This window comes from Trachurus trachurus (assembly GCF_905171665.1).
Source record: "Trachurus trachurus genome assembly, chromosome: 11".
NCBI classification, from domain to species: Eukaryota; Metazoa; Chordata; class Actinopteri; order Carangiformes; family Carangidae; genus Trachurus; species Trachurus trachurus.
The window spans coordinates 11586183-11604899 of record NC_139904.1 but is presented as its reverse complement, the minus strand read 5'-3'; the positions used below and the strand labels follow the sequence as shown (position 1 = coordinate 11604899).

Genomic DNA, 18717 nt, shown 5'->3' with positions numbered 1-18717 from the left:
CATTATTTCCTATTCCGATTTCATCATTAGACCTGAGATGGTTTTTCATGGAGCCTTCAGACTTTTTAGAGACACAGAGAAACAGGTTGCTTATATGCTCCTATGCTTGATACCATAACAAAAGGCTTTTTTTTTCATCCATAACCATTTTTCATTGATGATTTGATTCATGATGTCTACAGAGGACAGAAATGTATTGCAGGGTCAATTGTATTTATTAGCCTAATCCAGTTTCTCTCAATCAATTAATAAACCAAATAAACTGTTCTAACTCCTGATCTCAGATTGATGATATAATATATAATATTCAATTCAATTCCTACTACAGTAAAGTATCTGTGTTACTTATTATGGGGATTAAATATCTTTTAAATATCTATTTTCAGCTCTGATATTTGAGGTTTTGGTTATTTTTCACATAATTCAGTACTTTATTGACTTTATTTAAGCGTATGTGACAAGCATGAAGCAGAACTGCTCTGGTCACCATTTAATTCCAATTTAACAAAGTCAAAACAACATTTTCATACAACATGCATCATGACAGCAAGACCACACATATGTCCACGCCACTGTGGTTACAGCATCAAAATGCATCACACTTCCTGCTGTGCAGCACCAGGGTTTTATCTGCGTGTTATACGGAGCAGCTGCAGCCAATAGAAGAAGTTAATCCCTGCTTCTCTTATCTTCTGAGTTTGTACAGAAAAAAAACACACAGTGAAACGATGTGACTGTTGCAGCTACAGCTTTCTGTATGATTTTATGTGGTCACCTTTTCTTTGCTCAGGGAGTATGTGGTTGAGCTGTGAACATGGGTGTCAAGTTGTGCGAGCAGTCTTGTCGTCCCCTCATTTTGACAGACATGGTTGTCATTAATCATTTTCATTTTCAATAATAGTCATAAATATGTCCCATCTATGAGATCTAGTTCCACTTTTTTCACCAGATTTGTTGCCTGGTGCTTCATCAAAGTCACCAAGTTGGCAAAGCTCCTGTATACCTGTCATAGATCAATCAAATCATGATAACCCACCAGGCTTTGGACAGAGATCAGAGCATCTACCAGTGAGTCACATCGTGCCAATCTCCCATATCCGGTACCAACCATCTTATGTGGGTTTGTGATGTAGAGTCACTGATTAACCTGATGTGCATGTCGTTGGACTGACTCACTGTTGGGGCTCAAAGTTCAGTTTTCAAAGATTAAGATGAGTTAGTTTACATTATTAATGTCTTTTGATTTATTAACTAGACCTTCCACCGCTTCAAACCAGTGCCACTTCTCAGACCACATTATTTAATTCACTATTATTTGTATAGTGCCAAAGCATAATATGCATTATCACAAGGCATTCTGCAGGATAAGGTAAAGACCTTGCTGTGTTTAGTACTTTATATGACTACAGACAGATCATTGTCAATATGAAGTAGATGTAAGTAATGTTTTTTTTTCTGCATGACTCAGCTCAACATTTTTTAGTTTGAGCTTTTCTTATTGATTTCTTGTGCTCATGATTCAGTCTTTCAACACATGCAGAACTCCGAAGGTCAGAGGTCACTGTGTAGCTGTAGGCAAAAAAAAAAAGTCCAAATCATTTTGATATCATCCAAAAATGTCCCTTTATTCTCACCGTCACTTTCAACCAGTCTGGTCTGTAACAGACCTGTAACGACGGACCGACGCTGAACCCCCGAGCAGCTCAGGAGAGACACCGATCGGATCGACCGACCTCAGTCACACGACTCAAATCAACGAGATGAAAAGGGAAATCAAACACATCACAGACACGTTTCACCAGACTGAGAACAGAGACAACGAGGCGTGCTTTGGCAGTTTTTCAAAAATACTCGACAAATATATTAGTTCAACTGTTAGGTAGTGAGGTTGACTGTGCCATTTAAAGATATACAATATGTGACAGTATAAAAGGTGTAATATACAGTATCAACTCATATACTTTGCAGTATAAAATATTACAACAATACAAGACACTTGCTAATTGTCAGTGTCATAGAGCCCATAAAACACCCACAACACCCCATAAACCCCCAGATTACCTCCCCGCTCTCTGCTGATACTCGAACCTGTACATACGTGGATGCGAGGTTGCTTGGAAACAGTACGAGGAAACTCCTCAGTCGTCATGCATGAGGAGCCGGGAGGAGTGGGTCTAAATCTCCATGGCAACTGAGCAAGCAGGTAACGACTACTATGAGACCACAATGAAACTGAACATCAACCTTTAACAGGTGGAGGAAAAGCAAAGCTGTTTTCTAAAAAGCTGAAACCGAACCGTCCAGTTTTTTTTTTTTTTTTTTTACATTTTTTTAATTGTGTGTCACTGTTTTTAAAGGAGCTGCCTCTTCATCATAGTAACTCATCACATCTGGGACCATGTGAGAGAAACAAACTGTTGTGTACCAATATAATGATGCCCCAGGAGGACTGAGAGTCTGTTGAAGTCACTGGTCCCAGATCTCAGCTGTATTCACTTCATGATGATAGAAAACAAAATGAAAACATAAGTATTAAATAACTATTACGTTGTTATAAGATGAACAACTTCATTGTTCTGCGTGTTTACAAGTTATCAGCCACCAAAACCAGGACGACATTTAAAAACAAGAATGTGCACTCAAATCTTTGCATCGGTCTTGATGGTGACAACAGTAGCATCAGTATAAAATATAATGGAAGACTTGGACGTAAATTCAGCTTCACATTTTCTGTACATACAGTTCTACAAAGCTGTGCTCTTCACGTGTTATCAAATCACAAAATGATCCAGGGAGCTCGTCTTCGTGAAGAAAAGCTCATCATCAGACGTCCCAGGCACTTCTCAGACACTCGTCCATCTTAGGTGTGCACTTGTGGAGAAAACATCTGGACCCCAGCTGCATCTGCATCTGCATCTGGATCTGAATCCTCCTCCGGTCGGCTCTATGAGCTGCTGCTGAGTCTGCGGCGCAGCAGAGAGGCCGGTTTGCTTTCGGTGTCCTCCACGTCGCTTTCACATTGTCTCTGGGGAACGACATCATCACATCACAGGTGCATCACAGATCGGAGGATTTGAATCAGACAGATCTAAACAAAAATCTTTCAACAGAGCTTGTTTTTCTCGATGGACTCGTTCATTGTTGTTTTTTTCCATCAGCTGTCACCTTCATTTACATATCATTGAAACCTGACCTGGACTAACCTCGGCATCGTAGCAGCTATGACGCAGATAGTGCAAGCTACATTTTTATCAGTATTGTGCTATGGAGATGTCTTTTATATGTATGCTTCTCCCTCTAGACTAAAACCACTTGACACAGTTTATTACGCTGCAGTTAGATTTATTACTGGTGACAGGTTCATGACCCAGGCTGGACTTACTTGGCTCTGAGAAGAGAACGACTCTGTTTACTGTTGATTTATAAGGCCTTTCTTCACAAACTACCTGTTTATTTTACAAACTTGCTTACTTTGAGGTTATTCAATTATTCCACTCATGCACATAATCCCTTGGCTCTTAACATCCCAGATGTAAGGACTGAGGTAGGAAAATCTGCCTTTGAGTATTTTGCACCATTCAAATGGAATAATCCTTCGTCACAGCTCCAGCTGGAGGCCTTGATTCCCTTTAATCACTTCAAGCATATTACCATGGACTTCATGCACTTCATTCATGAGTCTACATGTACTTTCTGAAATTGTTGTTTTTTGTGTTACTGCTTTATGTTTATGCCTTGCATGTACATTGTATTATTGAATTGTTGTATTTCAATTATTGTAATCAGGACGTCAATGGAAAAGAGAGCTTGCTCTCAATTGGCCCTCCCTGAATAAATAAAGGTAAAAGAAAAGGAAGAACCTCAGCGTCACAGGATGTTGTTCATTGTTCTGTTGTATTAAATATGACAAACTCTGCCTCTTTGTTCAGTCTTCACTTGTTATTGTTCTGCTAATTATTTTTTTATTTGAAGAAGCTATCTGCAGATCTGTTTGGTTTAGAGAACCATGGTTACATCCTGCAGCATATGTTGACTCTAACAACATTATTTCTGATTGTACGCTGGATGATTGGTTGATGATTGGTTACCTGAAGATAGAGGTGGTCAAACCTCAGCAGACTAGAGTGTAGAAGTAACCAGAGAGCAGACAAACACCCTGTACACCCTCAAAACACTGTATTTGTGAGATTTATTATCACTGTTATAGTGTAGGTTTATAAGATGGACAAATTGGACATTCAGTATTGAGCATCTCTGACATTAACTGACATGGATGTAAAAACAGAGTCACAGGGCGATGAGTGAAGAAGCGGTCTCACCTGGATCAGGTCTGGATCTGAGCTGCCCTTACACAGCAGCCTCAGATGGACCAGACGGTTACACATCAACACCATGTTGTAGGACATCTGTGTGGGGAGTGAACAGTCAGAGAGTGGTTTTCAGTTATGATTACAACCAACCAAAGTTCACACTTGGGTTGGACTCAGTATTGATTTCAGTTTCTCTGTGACTAACTTCCATAGAACTTAATTTCATGAAAAAAAGGATCTACATAGAAAACGTGACGCATTGTGAAAGTTGTCTCTGTAGTTCTTCAACAAAATTAGAAAACATAGCGATCTTAGAGTCTGAGGTGGATGTGACTATGTGCACAATCTGAACATGTTTCTGTTTATATATTTATCTCTTTAGTTTGTAAAATCAACGTGACTTTCTGCCTGCACACGGCCGGCAGGTCAGGTGATCAGAATAACAGAATTACTTTATTGATCCCCGGAGGGAAAGTCTTTTGTTACAAGCTCCTGAGATAGAAACATGAAAAAGAAATAAAAGTGTAAGAGAGCAAAGATAAGGGTAGGTAGAATATTTCAATAATAAAATATGATAAAATGAAAAGTAAAATAGTAATATATCCCACCCGACAGTGTAAAGAATGACCTAATAGCAGTAAATAAGTATAGTAGTGTTCTCATACACATAATAACTAGTGCGCGTGACTCTTATAGAGTCTGACAGCAACACATGAGACAATCTGTGAGTTCTGGTGAAAAAAAAAAAAAAAGAGGAAACCTGCATGTTGCTGCTCAACATCTGCACCACATCTGTACTTTGGGAGCACATCTGTCCACACTCACCTTCCATTTCCTTCTGGCGTTGAACTTCTTAAAGCTCTTCATGTTGATGGAGGATCGATTCCTTTTGGCCGCCTGCTTGCGCGTGATCGGCTGAAAAAGACGGAAACAACTGTTTTTTTTACTATCAGCAACACACAGTGAACAATATGAAGATGTAAACAACACAATACTGTAAAAGACACAACAATGTATACAACATAACACTGTAAACGACACAAAGCAGTAAACGGCTGAAGCCTGAACACAGCGTAGTGTGTATGGTGTTTGTGTGTAGCGTGTGTTGTGTAGTGTAGTGACCTTGATCCATGGGTGAAGCAGACACTCCTCAGCTGTCATTCTCTCACTGTAACACAACAACGACACACAACTGATGACAACACGTCGACGAGAAGAGTGACACACATCTGAGCTGACGTCACTAGTTGATGCAGCTCGTTATATAATAAGATGTGAGATCGTTATTAGTCGTTACTACGTCAGCATCTACGTCATGACACTGGACCAGCCAGGACACACACACACACACACACACACACAGTACCAACACAGTACCAACACAACCTATACAGTACCTGGGGTCTTTCAGCAGGAGTTTCTGGATGAAGTCTTTGGCCATGGAGCTGGTCATGTTGAAATAGTGAGCGTCAAACTCGTAGGTCAGAGCGATGATGTTCCTCAGGGTCTCCTCATCTGTTTCACCTTGGAACGGGGACAGACCACTCAGTCTGAGGGGAGAAAGAGGGGGGGGGGGGGGGGGGGAGAGAGAGAGTCCACATCTGAATCCATCCACACACAGGAAGCTGCTCACAAATCATCATACCACATCTAAGGAAATGCTCCAAACTGATCTCTGATCTGTGAACGAGAGGTTCAGTGTCAAGCTGACAACCAGAGCTACAGAGCTACAGAGCTAGAGACGAGGCAGCTACTCGTTACAGGATTGCTTTACTTTACTTTATTTGTTTATTTAGTCGGGACAATGCATATTAATGGACAGTGAGTGCTACACCGGCATTAGCACATGTGCTAAATTACATCCGTAGTCCCCAAAACAATACAACAAATTAACATAAAAAGTCCATAAAAACGGTTACGTATGTGAAAATAAAATACTGCATTTTGAATTGAATCAATACAAAACACCATTTGTCCTGCATTTTTTTTGACAAAAAGCAAAAAAAAAAAGGGACGGACTATAGGATGCACTTTCAATGATTCTCAACCTCTGAAGATGTCTACCAGATAGAGGTGTTTGAAAAATAAGGAGAGTTTGTTTGTTTGATTCATTAGAAAGTCAATCTTGGATGATTCAGACATTATTGCAAATACATGTACGTACTGTTTTTAGCCAGGTCCGTCACTTTTGTGTCCCTGGAAACAGTGTTGTGAGTTCAGTCTTTGTAGCATGTTTGTGCATCTGCAGGTGTTGTGAGATGCTTCAGTGCATCTTTTTTCTAACAGATGAGGTTGTTTTCTGAATTTGTCATGAATTTGTCTCTTTACATGTGTTTTCTTTTGTTGTTGTCTCTGGGCCACCGTAGCTTTGGCATTTTGAACTGAATTCTCCAAAAAAATCTTTATTACATAAAAGGAGGCAACCCTAGTGTTAACTGCTACACACACACAGAGACACACAGACACACACACACACAGAGAGTTGAACTTACAGTATGTAGGTTATAACTCCGATGCTCCTGGAGGAGAGAGAAAAGGCGACAGTGAGTCACGTTGTGAGGCTCAGTGTCCTGACAGAGGCAGGCAGATCAGGCCCAGACACGCCAACAACAGAAGAATTTACCCCCTATACAGAGCAATGGTAGTGTGTGTGTGTGTGTGTGTGTGTAGTTTCTGTACATGTAGAAAATATGCACAACACTGTGTGTCAGACACGGCGCTCACCACATATCTGCTACTGTGCTCAGAACCTCATTGTTGATCACCTCAGGGGCTGAAAGAGGGAGAGATAGAGAGAGAGATAGAGGGGGGTGGGAGTTGGGTTGGGGGGTTATTTAAAGGAATATGGGACATGATGTATGAAATCATTGTTGTCCTTTAAGGCTTTCATCATTTCATCTGCTGTTTATCTCATACTCAAACATCCAGACATCTCCTACTTCACTGAAACGAGTCCTGGAAACAGGACTTCAAAATAAAAGCGCTGCATCTGAAATTTGCTCCACGCTTCCCCTTTATCATGAATTACAGCTACTGTAATAGTAGTACTTTAACATCCTGTATCGGTAGTGGTGGGGACGAAGCACTGTGAAGACCACAGAAGAAGTGCAACAGTTTAAAGGGACAGTTCAACATTTTGGCAAATTGGCACATAGCCATAATCCCTATAGCTTTAGGAGTAGGTTTGTTAACTTTAATTGTCGGTGCGAGCTATTTTTAGAATGGCCGAGCTGCTTAGAGCTACGTTACGGAGGCTAATGGGATTTCTTGGTTTCCCTCATCAAACTCATCGAATACACAATCCAACAACTCCAAAACGCTCTGGTGGACAAGTTTGACCTGCACATTCACCACACTATGAGATAATAACAGAACGTTATCAGACAGAGTTGTTTTAGAGGCAAATGCAGAGACTGAATGCCCCGATGAGAACGTGCTTCAGCGGCTTTGCATGAATTTACCATTTTGGAGTTGTTGGATTGTGTATTTGATGAGTTTAATGAGGAAACCAAGAAATCCCATGAGCATCCGCTCTGCCATTCAAAAAATGGATTGCACCGACAAATAAAGGTAACACACCTACTGCTAAAAGTATAGGGATTATGGCAATGGGCCAATTTGCCAAAATGTTGAACTGTCCCTTTAAAGGAACAATCACGCCAACCTTACCGATGTACTGCGGGGTGCCGCTGGTGCTCCTGTACTCCTCCCCCTGGTGGAAGCGGTGGGCGAGGCCGAAGTCAATGAGCTTAACGTCGGGGTGTGGAGACACTTTGTCCGACAGCATGATGTTTTCTGGCTGAACGGAGAGAACGAGGCCGTTAACCCGAGGCAGGAGCATGCAGCTACATATCGAAGTCGACCATTCAGGTCAGGTCACTGTTTACCTTGAGGTCAAAGTGGGCGATGTTCTTGCTGTGCATAAATCCCAGACCCTCAAGAATCTGCTTCATGAACTCGATGGCCTCGCTCTCCAACAGATTTTCCTTCTCAGCTATGAAGTCAAACAGCTCCCCGCCGCTGACTCTATAAGATCCGACAGAGGTGACATTTAACTTCACAATAATCAACTGTGACAACATCATTTCTTGTTACAAGAGAGAAAATTAAGTTTACTGATTCTGTACTGTTATTTTCAGATTTGTGCGCTATGCGCTATTATTTATTTTGTTGTGACAGGAAATTTAAGTTTACTGATACGATTAATTTAAATTTCTTGTGCTTTGCCCTTTTTGTATTTGTTGGGACGAGTATAATATAGTAAGGTAAAAAGGGGTCTGTGTTTATATAAGCTTTAACTTCTACCTACACAGCCTTTCAGTTACAAAGGCCAACTGAGAAATCAGCCTTTGAAATGTACTCATTCATTCATTCAGGTGATAATGTGTAATATATTTCAGTTGTTACTATTCAGACATTTCAACACAGTCAGTGAAAGCAGCACTAAAAAGCAGCAGGAACTGCCTCTCACCACAGCAGGTACAGTCCTACTTCCTGCACTGCGGTGTTGTCCTGGTGATGATAACAGGCTGTAGTGACAGTGCGGTTTGTAAAGGCAGAGGCTTCGTCATCATCTACCTTCGTCAACTCTCACTGCAGCAGGACAAAGTCACTCGTTTCTACACGTCTGACGATGAAGACCCGTTTAGGAGGTTCTCAACATTATGTGTGCACCACTGACTGTTCCTCATTTCCATATAAATCACTATATGTCCCGGCTTCTCACTGGAAGGGTATGTTAATATGCTTAAGCTGTGTGTGCACACACACCCGCCCCTCGGGCCGGTTTCGGGGCCTACCTGCCATTGTTCAGCAGGATTGAGTTGAGTGTCGGTCCCACAGTTTAATGACGCAGCTCAATGGAAGAGAGCCAGCGTTGACACTGGGGGAGTGACACCTGTGTGCGTTCCTGCTGTAACAAGTCTAAATGTCTGAAGCTCACACCTGGCACACAGGTACACGCTGAGTCAGTCTGGGAACATTTGCACAGCATGCAAAGTTTACAATATGGTAACTCTTCCTCTGTCTCTGTGACTGGATGGACAGCAGATGACTTTGGCTTGATGCAAATTAATGTAAGGGATGGTTTCATTTTAGCACTGGGTGAATCAAAAGGGAAATAGAGAGAGGGAAGAGTACAAAACCTGAGGAGCAGGAGTGGAGGCAGGAAAGATGACAAGAGAGGTGAGAAAGAGAGTGAGAAGGGATAACAACATGATGAAAAACCAGGACAGGTGAGAAGAGGACAGAGGAGGATGTTGATTAAAGAAGAGAGGAAGACAGAGGAGGGGATGAGATGTAGAGAAACCAGAGGAAGAGGAAATGGGACATGAAAACGTGTTGACAGGTCAGTGAAGAAAAGAGGAAAGCCACACATGAGGAGCAGAATAAAGAATACGATGAAGTTGCTTTTAATGTTTGTGATCAGAAACCTTCAAACTCTGTTTTCTCTTCTCCTCTTCAGGTGGAGGACATTTCCAGGGAGACAGATTAGTCTTCTTTACAGAAAGCTCATATATTTCTGGTGGCCTAATAATCAGTTACATAGAGCAGCCCAGATTATTTTGGGCTGGATTATTTAAATTAATACTGTTGATGCCAAATTGTGTTGTGGCAAAATGATGTAAAACGCCTTAAAAAGGGATAGTTGAACAAATTGGCCCATTGTCATAATCCCTATAGTTTTAGGAGTAGCTTCGTTACCTTTAATTGTAATCCAACAACTCCAAAACACTCTCGTGGACAAGTTGTGACCTGCACATTCACCACGTTATGAGATAATAACAGAACGTTACGAGACAGAGTTGTTTTCGAGGTAACTGCGGAGACTGCTTGCCGAAAAACAGCCCCGAGCACAAATGCGCATCAGTGATTGCATGACTTTACCTCGAATACAACTCTGTCTCCTAATGTTCTGTTATTATCTCATAGCGTGGTGAATGTGCAGGTCACAATTTGTCCACCAGAGCGTTTTGGAGTTGTTGGATTGTGTATTTGATGAGTTTGAAGAGGGAAACCAAGAAATCCCATGAGCCTCCGTAGCGTAGCTCTGAGCAGCTCGCGGCTCTGCTCCGCCGTTCTAAAAATAGCTTGCACCGACAAGTAAAGGTAACGAACCTACTGCTAAGACTATAGGGATTATGGCAGTGGGCCAATTTGCCAAAATGTTAAACTATCCCTTTAAACACACACACACAGGTGTACTCACAGCTCCAGAACGAGCACCACTTCAGCTCGGCTCTCGAAAACATCTTTGAGGGTCACGATGTTTGGGTGCTGCACAGCCTGGAGGATCTCCACCTCCCGCTCCACGCTGCTCCGCTCCAGGCCCAGGCGGCTGCACGCACCTTTCCGGATCTTCAGGAACTTGGCCGCCCAACAAGTCCCGGTGGCCCGCTCGGTGACCCGCCGGACCTGGCCAAAGTGCCCGCTGGACGGGGACGAGTTAGGGAGAGACACGAGCCACAGTGAGCACCAAGAAGACTCCACAACTACTCTGACTGAATGGGTATAGACTGAATGAGAGGATGTTTCCTGTGATTTCATCTTCACTAATCAAGCGTACAGTATGATTCACTCAGAGGCTATACCAGGAGTCAATTAATCCAATTTAACTCTAAATATGACAACTGTGACCATTTCTAGCTCTACATGACATAATGATCCGAACCTTATAAAAATGTAGCTGCAGATAACATGAGTGTTATGGAGCTCCTTCTTCCCCCCAAGGAATAGATAGATAGATAGATAGATAGATAGATAGATAGATAGATAGATAGATAGATAGATAGATAGATAGATAGATAGATAGATAGATAGATAGATAGATAGATAGATAGATAGATAGATAGATAGATAGATAGATAGATAGATAGATAGATAGAACCAGTCACAACATAACAATAAACACAAACGCATAAATAGCTTGAAAATAACTAATAGTGGAACCATTTAGACATAAAAACAGAGTAAGGTGTTATAAAACCTTAAACCTAGAGCAGCCCCCCGAAAGACAAAAGTGTTCTCTATTCACTTGTCTACTCCTCCTCCCCCCTCCAATCCCACTCAAGGAATTATGCAGTCTGACTGCTCGAGGGACAAACGACTTTGCATAGCTGGTTGTTGGAAAAAACATACAACAACAAATGTTGAATCTGTAAATAAAGACTCAGGATTGTATTCTCTGTCAATCAGGATAATAAATAAAGATTGTGCACAAATTTACTGGTTAAACAAACTGGATGTGTGATGATGTGGACTGGGGACATGTGAGACCAGTGACTAACTGGCTGTCAGGTGTTCTCCTCTCTGTTATTCAACCCCCTCTGTTGCTTTGCTGTGGGAGAGTCTATCGATCACCTGTCTGACACCTGATATTGATAACAGAGATATATATCACAGTGGAGGAAAACAGAGTCGGCCGTGCAGTGACAGCTGCTCTGGTTGTTGTTGCAGAATCTCACACAGCAGTGAAACAAACACAGAGTCTGTATCCATGTATGGGAATATCAGACTCCAGCGTGTCACTGAGCTAAACAAAGCACAACCATCTGCATGTGTTCGCTCACACCTGATTAAATACTGTGGATGAATAAAATACACAGTGCTGGTTTTCAGAATAAAATACAGAGTTCTGGTTTCAGAATAAAAGACAGCTCTGTGGTGATACAGAGGGTTGTGCATCCTTTCACAGGGTAACAAACATCCTCCAGTTACAGCTGCACATCACGACTTCACCTTCACGATCATTGTTTTCTCTTAAAGGCAAATTCCAGCCAAATTCAACCTGGGGCTCTACTTTCCTAACATTTTAGGTCTAAAAGAATGAATCCGAAGATTTTCTTTTTAATTGCTCCTGTTCTGCAGTAGTTCTGTCTGTCCCCGCATCGCCACAGCAGCGTATAATGGGAGCGGATGGATCTTACGCTGTTTAGGCTTTTCATATCCCACAAAACCAAATTTTTTTTCCACAGACAACGTCAGATGGCTATTCAAAGACACACCAAGGGGTTTGTTAACCTCAAGAAAGCCAACATATTTGTAAATAAAGCTGTAATACAAAGTCTCGCAAAGTCTCGCGCGATCTCGCAAAGTCTCGCGTGAGAGTTGAGTTGACCATCTAAGAATGTTTACAGGTCGTCTGAAGCTCCCGTTTGTTTTTGAGTTATCAAAGGAATATCAACTCGGAGGCACAACGTTTTCGTAGCAGTATTAGTAAGTCTGGATATTGTTTATTCTGCCTGTAAACATACTGAGCGCGTCAACTTGACTCTCGCGTGAGACTTCGAGAGACTTTGTATTACAGCTCCGTTTACAAACATGTCGGCTTTCTTTAGGTAAACAAACCACCTGACAAAAAAATGTGGTTTTGTGGGTCTGCTCCCATTATGTGCTGCTGTGGCGATGCAGGGACAGACAGAACTACTGCAGAACAGGAGTAATTAAAAAGAAAATATTGGTGTTGTGGAATTGTCCTTTAAATCCAACAATCTGGAGATAAAACACAACATCACCAGGCTCTGTGACAACTGCACCGTACCTTCCCAGGACTTCGTCGATCTCATATAAGTCTTCCACATTCTCAGGCTTGAAGACGGCCATGTTGGTTTGTCCTACTTCACCGCCAACGTCCTGTGGTTCATGTTCCCCCCAGACTCTGCACACGAAGCTGGACCTGTGTGTAGCAGATAGCAGAGAGAGACGACATTTTACCACAGAGCACACTGCTGTCCATGTGTGTTCAATGTCCTAACGCAGCTGCTGAGTGAAAACCACTGATCTCTCACCTCTGACGACCACTGAGACCGTCATTCTCCTCACTCTCCCACTCTGTCCTCTGATGTATTCCTACCAGATGCACTTGGACTAAGTGTGTGTGTGTGTGTGTGTGTGTAGGCTATTAGTTTGTTTGCTCTGGACTTCACCCAGAAACATTTTTGTTCATGAGTCAAACAGATATGCTATCTGGCCTTCTCTCTAAAAATATTTTGACTTTACACAAGCTGAAGGACGTAAAAGGTTTTGTTTTTCCTGCATCGAGGCAGTCGCCCATAATCGACACTTTTCATCCCAAATTGTTTCCCAGATATTGATTGGTTAGTAAAGTGGTTAGCCCTGTTACCAATGCCTCTCAGCAAGAAGGTTGTGGAGTTTGCATGTTTCCCCCTGTGCCTGTGTGCAGGGGTGTTTCTAGACATTCTGGAGGCCGCGGGCAAGTGGCACCATGGAGGCCTCCCACCATCCCCTCCCCCCAAATGCAGCCACAAGAATGAACTGTTAATTAATCCAAAAATCCAAAACCATTAAAGCAGAAGTAAGTGATATATTTGTGTTAATATAAGTCTTAAATAGTTATATCTTCCGACAGCAATCACTTACATAGAGTGTTTGGACCGAAACACGGGTCTGTCAGTCCCTCTGCTCTGCTCTGAGCCGAAGAGAAAACATTTATCGTATCCTACAGTTTTTATCCAGTGAGGAGAGAGAACGGCATGCAGGGCTGTGTGTGCAGCCAAGGGACGCCGTGAATGTGGTGACGTAGGGACGAGGACTGTTATGGTGCGTTCAAGGAAACTCGTAACTCGTGTTTTTCCGACCTGTGAAGTCATACCAGTTCGATCTGGTACGAGTTCACGGGTAGGAAGTTACGAGTGGCCGTTATAGTGACTTTCACAGGTAAAACAGGTCGGAAAAACACGAGTGGGTTGCCTGGAACGCTACAAAGTCGTAAGTTGTGACTTGAAGCTGTAATTTATGGTTTCAAAAGCCTGCCTGGAACGCAGCATTAGCCAAAACGACCGGATCGCTTACTTCTGCTTTAATGATTCAATTTTTTTTTTTTTAAATAATGTTCTGTGTATACAACTATTAGCAACGTCATGTTGTCATTGATATGAACCAATGTCAGCCTCTCTGGAGGCTCCCTTCCAGATCAGGGCTCTAGGTAATTGCCTGGGTTGCCTGCCCTGTTGCAACGTCTCTGCCTGTGTGGCTTCTCCTCAGGGTCTCCAGCACATATACTAACTGGTGGCTCTGAATTACCTAGAGGTGTGAGTGAGAGTTTGTGTGTGTTGTTTGCCTCTATATGTGTCAGCTGAGATTGTCTCTAACCCCACAGCGATGGATGGATGGATGGGTCTCACTGCTTCCTTGAATCTTAAAATATCTGTAAGCCGAACAAACACCTGGCTCAGACAAACCTACGGTGGCCCTGACAACCCAAGAGGAAGTGTTTCCCACAGACATAAACCAGTTCGGTGGTGGTGATGGAGGGGGAGGGGGGGGGGGGGGGTGATCTTGTACCGTGAAGGTAGATCTGGCAGCTTCAACAACTGTATAGATAATAGATAATGAGTTATCTTCCTGGATGCTGACCTGAATCCTGTCAGGTGAGGCACCTGTTTGAATCACCTGTTCATTTTCTTGTCTTTGTGAAATAAAACAGAAACAAAACAAAACAAAACCAGAAAAACGTTATAATGAGAGGATAAGAGAGGAAGGTGGGTGATGTCATCGGTTTCCACACAGGCTCAGACCACATGTGGGTGTAGCACTTCCTAATTTCATGTTCTGCTGCGCGGCCACATTACAATAAGTGAATACTGACTAACATCTGGCCTCTGTGTCGACCCCGCCCACTCTGACATCATTAGCACTCTGTCCGTCTCTGTGAATCATGAGGTGTACTATGTATTTATATAGCAGGGGTGTCGTGGTGACCCCCGCCCCCTCTTTTATAACACTCAGCATGACATCAGAGGTGTGCAACCCAACTTCTCTGTTAATGCAGAGTGACGAAGATAGATAGATAGATAGATAGATAGATAGATAGATAGATAGATAGATAGATAGATAGATAGATAGATAGATAGATAGATTTATTATCATTTATTATCTCATTGTCAGTCTCCATCCATCATTTACTTTGTTTAGTTTGAGTTAAATTGTGAACAGAGCTCAAATTCAAAAGAGGTTTCTGCATTTCTGATTCATTCTTGTTACATAATAGTATAGTACAGCCAATTAAAGGGATAAAATACTGATTTAGTGTAAAAAAAAAAAATTGAAATCTTGCAGAGTTGGTCATTTATCATAATTCCTCCTCTTGTTTGTGTTGATTATGTCAGAAGGTACAACACTGTCTGTCTTCTGGGCGAGAGCTGTTGCAATGTTATTGTTGAAGAGGTTTATTTTGAGAAATGTGTGAAGTGTTTTGTGGTCAAGTGGCCATTTGAAGAACTGAACAGAGGACGACCTGCAGGCTGCAGCTGAGCAGTTCTCCATGAAGATAGAAAAAAAACTCCAGTGAATCGTTCAGGTGGCAGGAAACGTGGGCTGCAGTTGGTACTGTGAGCACTGTGTTTCTTTCACCACTGTTTTCATTGGACTAATATAACGCCGCAGTATCGCACACACACACACACACAGGAGGAGAAACGACTAATTTGTTCAGACCCGCAGTAAGAATGCAGAAGCCCCTGGGCCTGAAGTCTTGGAGGCCACCCAACCCCCCGCCCCCCTCCTCTGCTCTCCACATGCAAACTGATCCTGTCCACTAATAAATCAAATGAATCATCGAGATATGAAATGTGCAATAAACACATCGCAATAAAATGAGAAAGGCATGGATCAGTGGAGACAGACCGGGACTAATATATAGATCTGGACTAGCAGATAGCCTATAGATCTGGACTAGTAAATATAGATCTGGAATAACATATAGACCTGGACTAGCAGATATAGACCTGGACTAAGAGTTATAGTTCTGGACTAAGATATATAGATCTGGACTAGTAGATATAGACCTGGACTAGTAGATATAGACCTGGACTAGCAGATATAGACCTGGACTAGCAGATAGCCTATAGATCTTGGACTAGTAAATATAGATCTGGAATAACATAGATCTGGACTTACATATAGACCTGGACTAGTAGATATAGACTGAACAAGCATATACACCTGGACCAGCAGCCTATAGACCCGGACCAACCCAGGGGCAGAATTTACAACCATTGTGCAATGACGAGAAAAAAAACAAAAAAAAAACACCACCACTGCCTTCATCGTGATCAGGACTTCATTACAATGATCTCAGTGAGTGAACGTGTTAAATTATCTGATCCGGTGCCTGGCACGTGCAGATCTGACCCAACACTCAGATGCTTCAGTGTCCCAGCAGCAGGGACACGGGTCAAAAGTGAGAGCGCTGCTTCTTCCCACGGTCTCATCATCAGCGTGAAGAAGACAGAAAATAAAATCAACCGAGGCATGTCGTTTCCTTTCCTTTCCTCTCCTCTCCCCTCCTCACACTGACCACCGACTCAAGTGTCTGAGCAGCCTCGGACACACAGAGCCGGTGAAACAAACAATAAGACGCACTTACCCAACGCTGCTGCTGCTGCTGCTGCTGCTGCTGCTGCTGCTGCTGCTCGCCTCCCGGTCTGGATGTCCCCACCAGCCGCCGTCTGTCCCATGAATGTGTCCCCGCTCCTGCTCCGGTGAAATGAAATGTCCCAGGATGTGCGCGCTACTCTGCTGCGCGCTCTGCTCGTCGGCCCTGACGCTCACAGCCGCTTATTGGGGAATGCGGAAAACACCCAGGTTGACAGTTTGATGTCATGTCCGATTTACCGTAAATACGAGTTGAGCGACCTGGTGGTGGGAGGTTCACTGCCCCTCCTGGCGGCTAAGACATTAAAGAATCTGCCTTATCTTTAAACTTCGGTTTTTTTTCTTTCTTGGCGACAAGGACGCACCAAACTGATGAGTGAGATGCGTCTTCCGGTTAATTTGTCAACCTTCAAAATAAAAGAGGGAAGTATAAAATGCGTGGACAGACTCCTACCAAAGACAGACAGACTTTTTAAGCAGATTGCGCAGTTTCCTTTTGACAGCTGCGTCTCCGGTATCCTCATTGAAAAAGCAGCTGAAGACGATGACGCACCAGTTTAGACAGGCATTTTATTCATCTGTGTAATTGCATTGTAATTGTTTATGGATTGTACTGTCTGATTGTTTTTTCTTCTTTATTCTGATATGTATAACCTCCTACAGCACCTTGTGACTTTGTGATAGGTGCTGCATAGAATAAACTTTAGCCTACTTACTTTACTTTTGTCCAGGTCCAACATGTGGTGTCCCTAATAGGCTACGCTATAATAAAAACAGTCCACTGTCCACTGCAGGCTGTTAAAAGATGTCACTGCAGACCTGAGGAAAAATAGTCTCTGTCCTGTCCAACAGATGACATCTGTGTCCTGGCTGGGACCAGTCAAATTTACTCTGCAGGTATTATATAATATAGGTAGGCTATTTGAGTGTGGACCACTTCAGTGCCCTAACTGTTTATGTAAAGCCGAGACCTCAATCATTCTCTCTGAACCTGTCATCAAAAAGTGTATTGATGGACCCAAACCTGATGCTCTTAAACTAGACCTTTTTTTTTATTTTATTTTTTTTATATAGGCCTATATACGGTTGGTTGTTATAACTATACAATTTCAAGATTTTTCAATGACTGAAAATCTGTTCAGATGAGATCTAAAAGGATCTAAACTCGACTCTGCACAGGGAAAACCAGAGGCCAAAGACTTCAGTTCCTGGCATGTTGTTGGACACTGATGACCCAGAGGTCAATAGAGTTCTCACACAGTACAAGAGCCTGGTGTTACAATGAGCCAGATGATGGCTCACTAGTCACTACTCATCTTGCACAAAGTTAAAAAGCGTCATTGCCTGGTTCCTAAAATTGAGAGGTGTACGTCAGGAAATGAAACACATAAGAGTGCAGAAAGGGGAATGGATCAGTTCTAGAAAGCTGCAAAGACTTGAATGCAGCAGAAATAGATTAAAGCAAACACAATTATCCAGAGAAGAGTTGGAGACGTTAAAGGAACATAAAATGGTGACGAAAAATGGTTCTAGAGGGAGTCACTGCAGGTGGATGAAGGTTGGGCCGAGCAGCAATGTCAGACAAATACCGACTTCTTTGTGGGTGCGGTGGGCGCTGAATGTGTGGAGGACACATTGCCAGAACCTCATGGCCACTTTGAAGGATTGTGGACACTTTTCCAGCCAAGAAAAACTTTGTTCATCAGATAAAATTGAAGTCCAAACCACAAAACAAAACAAAAAAAGTTATCTTTCAAGAATGTGAGGATAACTGATTAGTTTGTGTTGAGCATACAGTAACTTTCATCCACAGGGAGGGTTATTCAGAAGAACAGAGCAGGTCTATGTCAATTTTCATAATCTTTAACCAAGTAAATCAGTGAAAAAATGTATTATCTATACGGTAAGATAATATTCATAATACAATCCTGAATACAGTTGTGACAAAAGTGAAGCAAAAGCAAAAAGACACTTGGTGGAACTGTGTTTTGGGAGTTTGTTTCAAGGTTGTTGG

General features: G+C 42.4%; 1 protein-coding gene across 1 annotated transcript; it reads right to left on the bottom strand.

Moving 5' to 3' along the window:
- Positions 1–642: 642 nt before the first annotated feature.
- On the bottom strand, positions 643–17036 carry LOC310993424 (death-associated protein kinase 2). Its single transcript, XM_083981772.1, has 12 exons — positions 16696–17036; positions 12850–12984; positions 10519–10740; positions 8198–8336; positions 7980–8109; positions 7035–7083; positions 6803–6829; positions 5708–5860; positions 5433–5478; positions 5136–5225; positions 4320–4406; positions 643–3025 (listed from the first exon to the last, which is right to left on the bottom strand). The coding sequence occupies exons 2-12, from the start codon at positions 12909–12911 to the stop codon at positions 2945–2947; spliced, it is 1086 nt and encodes a 361-aa protein (XP_083837898.1). The 5' UTR covers positions 12912–12984; positions 16696–17036; the 3' UTR covers positions 643–2944.
- Between the last annotated feature and the right edge of the window lie 1681 nt (positions 17037–18717).

What these genes read in the sequence shown, in the direction of transcription:
- LOC310993424 (XM_083981772.1), bottom strand. Translation starts at nt 12,911, where the DNA reads ATGGCCGTCTTCAAGCCTGAGAATGTGGAAGACTTATATGAGATCGAC. An exon ending in ATCGACGAAGTCCTGGGAAG is followed by an intron (nt 10,741 to 12,849) that starts GTACGGTGCAGT and finishes GTCCCCGTCCAG; the next exon opens with CGGGCACTTTGGCCAGGTCC. An exon ending in CTCCTGCTGAAAGACCCCAG is followed by an intron (nt 5,479 to 5,707) that starts GTACTGTATAGG and finishes GTTGTGTTACAG; the next exon opens with TGAGAGAATGACAGCTGAGG.